This window comes from Acomys minous, assembly GCF_964271855.1.
Source record: "Acomys minous genome assembly, chromosome: 1".
In the NCBI taxonomy this organism is placed as follows: Eukaryota; Metazoa; Chordata; class Mammalia; order Rodentia; family Muridae; genus Acomys; species Acomys minous.
The window spans coordinates 150,339-154,419 of record NC_140483.1 but is presented as its reverse complement, the minus strand read 5'-3'; the positions used below and the strand labels follow the sequence as shown (position 1 = coordinate 154,419).

Genomic DNA, 4,081 nt, shown 5'->3' with positions numbered 1-4,081 from the left:
CCTAAAGTGACCTGTGTGCCTGAATCCATGAACTCTCCTTGTTACATAGTTTCTCTGGGTTTGTTATTGTGAGGTTTGATTATCCTTTACTTAGCAGTTAATATCTACCTATAACTGAGTATACATCGTGTTTTTCTTTCTAGTTAAGTCTGCCATCAAGGGAAACCATAGCAGGAACTCAGAGCTGGAGCCTAGAGACCAGAACTGAAAAAGAAAACACAGAAGCATATTGCTTCCTGGCTTCCTTGTCCCTATTAAAACACAGGCTCATTGCTAATGAATGGTACCATCCATGTGTTCTTGTCCCTCCATAAATTAAAATCAGGAATTCCCCTCAAATGTGCCCATAGGCCAATATGATAGAAGCACCATCTTTACTGAGGTTCCTTTTCCCCAGGGGTCCCAGGTGTAGTTTGTGTAAATTAACAAAAACTAACCAGCACAATATTCTCTAGAATAAATAACATTTAGGGCAGAAATGTTTTAGTATTATTTAAATATCTTTTCTGATCACCACGGCACAACATGAAGAATCAATAATAGGAGAATCTTTGTAATAGTCACAAATACTAGAAAATTAAACCACCTATTGTTCAAATCACCTACTGGTGAATGAAAACTTACAGTGGAAGTTCCAATGAGTGAGATTAGTTAGGGTACATTAGTATATGTGCAAAATGGTCTAAACCAACTTTTATTAATAAAACAATCCTTGGCACCCAAAACAACAACAGAGAGGGAAACATAATATAGCAAAAACAGTTCTAAGAGGGAAGCTGATAATACAAAATGTCATCAAGGGGTACATTTGTGGGGATTTGGCATTGGGCCAAAACCACAAGGAGGGCAGATAAGACTATGCTTTATGACCCAGATGGTGCCTCAGCAGTTAAGAGTGCGTAGTGCTCTCACAGAGGACCTGAGTTTTATTCACATTGTGCTCTGTGACGACACTGGACACTTCCTGCTCTAGGGAATCCAGTAAGGTTTCTTCAGGCAAATGTATGCATGTGCACATAGACACACATGTATTAACAAGATCTAGTAAGTATTGTAAATGGACACATCAAACACTAGAGAAACAATCACAAGCAAAGATCCTACAAATATCAAGTATTCATGGCTGAGACCTCTATTTTGGTTGGCTGACATATCATGCTTTTTGAATACTGAATATTTCACACTGTCTCGATTCCTAGATCTTTGTAGTAATTTTAAATCAGAAGTGAATATGATCTAATTTTTTAAAATATGTTTATCTATTGAGACTTGGTACAGTATGTTCTTTTGATTTTAGTTAATAGTGTTGGTGTGTAATATCTGGCACATTGGAATCAAATAGAGGCATTGAGTAGTGGGTAACCTCTATTATAAATGTAAGAGAAAAATACCAATGTACCAGCAATCTAACTATAAACAAGACAGTGCTATGAAGGATTACTTCAACTTCAGTAATCAAGTTTACTTTTTAATGTTATTAATGGAATTTGATATTTGAATGTCAATAAGACAAAATAAAAGATGATTGCAGTGGGTTTTAAATTTAGATTAATATGGCTTTAAGAAACACATTTTCTCCATTATGTGCCCAACATATAATTCTATAAGAGAATTTACCTCTACTTTGCCTATCCTAGCTGTAGAAATCCAAAGACCATGTACCTCACCAAATTAACTAGAGAGGGCTGAATCTGAAAATGTAAAAATTTATAACCATTGTGTAGTTGTCATTGAGTACATACTTTTTTGAAATGAAAAGTATCCATATAAAACTATAGCATAGTAGATTGCTCCTGTGTCACAATTTTCTTTCCTCAGATATTGACAAATATTGGGCCTATAACACATATTCACTCTTTTAAAAAATCAGTATGATGGGGACGAGTGCTGATCCTGATAATTAGTGAGACTAAGCATGGGGCAGACACTGACTGCTCAGAGAAGATTCCATTGAATTCAGTGAGTAAAAATAACTCATAGTCTCTCAACCCTACAACTTCCATTGGGAAAAATGTATTTGCTATGGACATTAGAATGTTCAAAGGGACACACACACACACACGCACACACACACACACATACGCACACACACATCAAATGGATTAGGTTAAATTTTCATGTCTGGTTTTTCCTCAAAGAGATTTCTCAGATCAGATGAAAATAAAAACGAATATTCTTTTTTTAACCAAATATTCTGAACAAAAAAAAAATCAAAGGTCAGGAATCCCTATCCTATGGGCACGGATATGGAAAATTGAAATCTTAGTGAAAATCTCACTTAACAAAGGCACAGGGTGTAAAAATCAGCAAAACCCCACTAGGAGGCACACTTGAGCAGATCAGTGAGGGGAAACCAGATGTCTACTTTAGGCATTATCAAGGAACACTGGTCCAAGGGTTTAGGGGACCATACCTCACTGGGCTAACAGGAATACATCAGTAAAGAATGTCTTAAGGACTTCTGGCTAGCTGTGAACACACTTTATTTTTATACCAAAGGGACAAAGCAGTAGACATGTTTAGTCTAATAAGATAAAGCCAGGATTCTTAATAACAGAGTAAGCATAAAAAAGAAATTTGATTACAGGAGTCTTGAGAACAGCAAATGTGATTGTCAGCTCTAGATGAGACATCTCTGGGTATGATAATTAGAGGATTGTTTCACTGCTTGTAACACTCCGGAGAGGCCTGGTTCAGTATCAAAGCATCTGTGTCAGGGTGACCTTGGGTAATGCATCTGTGTCAGCACCTTCATCTTTGTGAGGGCAGATATACATCTCTACCTCACAGGAATTTTCTTTCTGGTGCTGTTATCTTTACTCACCAACCTCTTCAAAGCCCCCTTTACATCCTTGTTTCTTAAGGTGTAAATGAGGGGGTTTAGAGTAGGAATAACCACAGTATACAAAAGCGTGATAAACTTCCCCCGACTGTGTGCATAGGAGCTGTTAGGCTGGATATACACAGCAGTGCTTGTGCCATAAAACAGTATTACCACCATCAGATGGGATCCGCAGGTACTAAGAGCTTTACCCCACGTTAGCGCTGACCTTAACCTCATCAGTGCTTGGACAATGTACCCATATGATACTAAGATGAGCGACATGGGAAGGAGAAGGAGCACCAAGGAAGCCATGAATAGCTGCACTTCGTTGGCATGAATGTCGACACAGGCCAACTTGATCATGGCAGGAACTTCACAGATGAAGTGATAAATCCTGTGGTTCCCACAGCGAGGCAGGCGGAGGGTGATGGTGCCCTGAATCAGTGTGTTGCCCACTCCACTCAGCCATGCCATCCCTGCAAGAGACTGGCAGAGCCGCGGATGCATAACTGTGGCATAATGGAGTGGCCGGCAAACAGCAGCATAGCGGTCAAATGCCATCACTGCGAGGAGGACACACTCAGTGGATCCCAGAGCCAGAGACACATAGAGCTGAATAGCACAGCCTGTGGGAGTAATTGTCTTGGCTGGACCACGGAGGTTCCACAGCAGCTGAGGAACAATGCTGGTGGAAAAGCAGATATCAACGAAAGAGAGGTTTGTAAGGAAATAGTACATGGGTGTTTGGAGCATGGAATCCACACAGGAAACAAGGATGATCGCTGTGTTGCCTACCAGTGTCAGGAGGTAGGAGATCAGCACCACCACAAAGAGGATCTTTTCAAGTTGTGGCTGATCAGAGAAGCCCACCAGGATGAAATCACCACCTGAGCTCTTGTTAATTGTCATCACTCTACTCACAAAAAGAAGGGTGGCGAGTGAAGAAACACATGTTAGATGAAGAGGAATGTAGTGGGCTCAATAATCCTCTTGAGAAATATGGACCATAAAATTGGAAGATGCATTGTGTTCTGTATAGAATGCAGGCAGGGAAAAATGGAGGAGGGAGATTGGAGGAGGAGGAGGGAGAGGAGGAGGATGGCAGGAGGAGGAGGAGGATGGAGAGGAGGATGGCAGGAGGAGGAGGAGGATGGCAGGAGGAGGAGGAGGGAGAGGAGGATGGCAGGAGGAGGAGGAGGACAGGAGGAGGAGGAGGAGGAGGACAGGAGGAGGAGGAGGAGGACAGGAGGAGGAGGA

At 41.0% G+C, this 4,081-nt stretch overlaps 1 protein-coding gene across 1 annotated transcript; it reads right to left on the bottom strand.

Moving 5' to 3' along the window:
- Positions 1 to 2,779: 2,779 nt before the first annotated feature.
- LOC311604462 (olfactory receptor 2G3-like) lies at positions 2,780 to 3,733 on the bottom strand (the record flags this gene model as incomplete). Its single annotated transcript, XM_084794441.1, has 1 exon — positions 2,780 to 3,733. The coding sequence occupies one exon, from the start codon at positions 3,731 to 3,733 to the stop codon at positions 2,780 to 2,782; it is 954 nt and encodes a 317-aa protein (XP_084650567.1).
- Between the last annotated feature and the right edge of the window lie 348 nt (positions 3,734 to 4,081).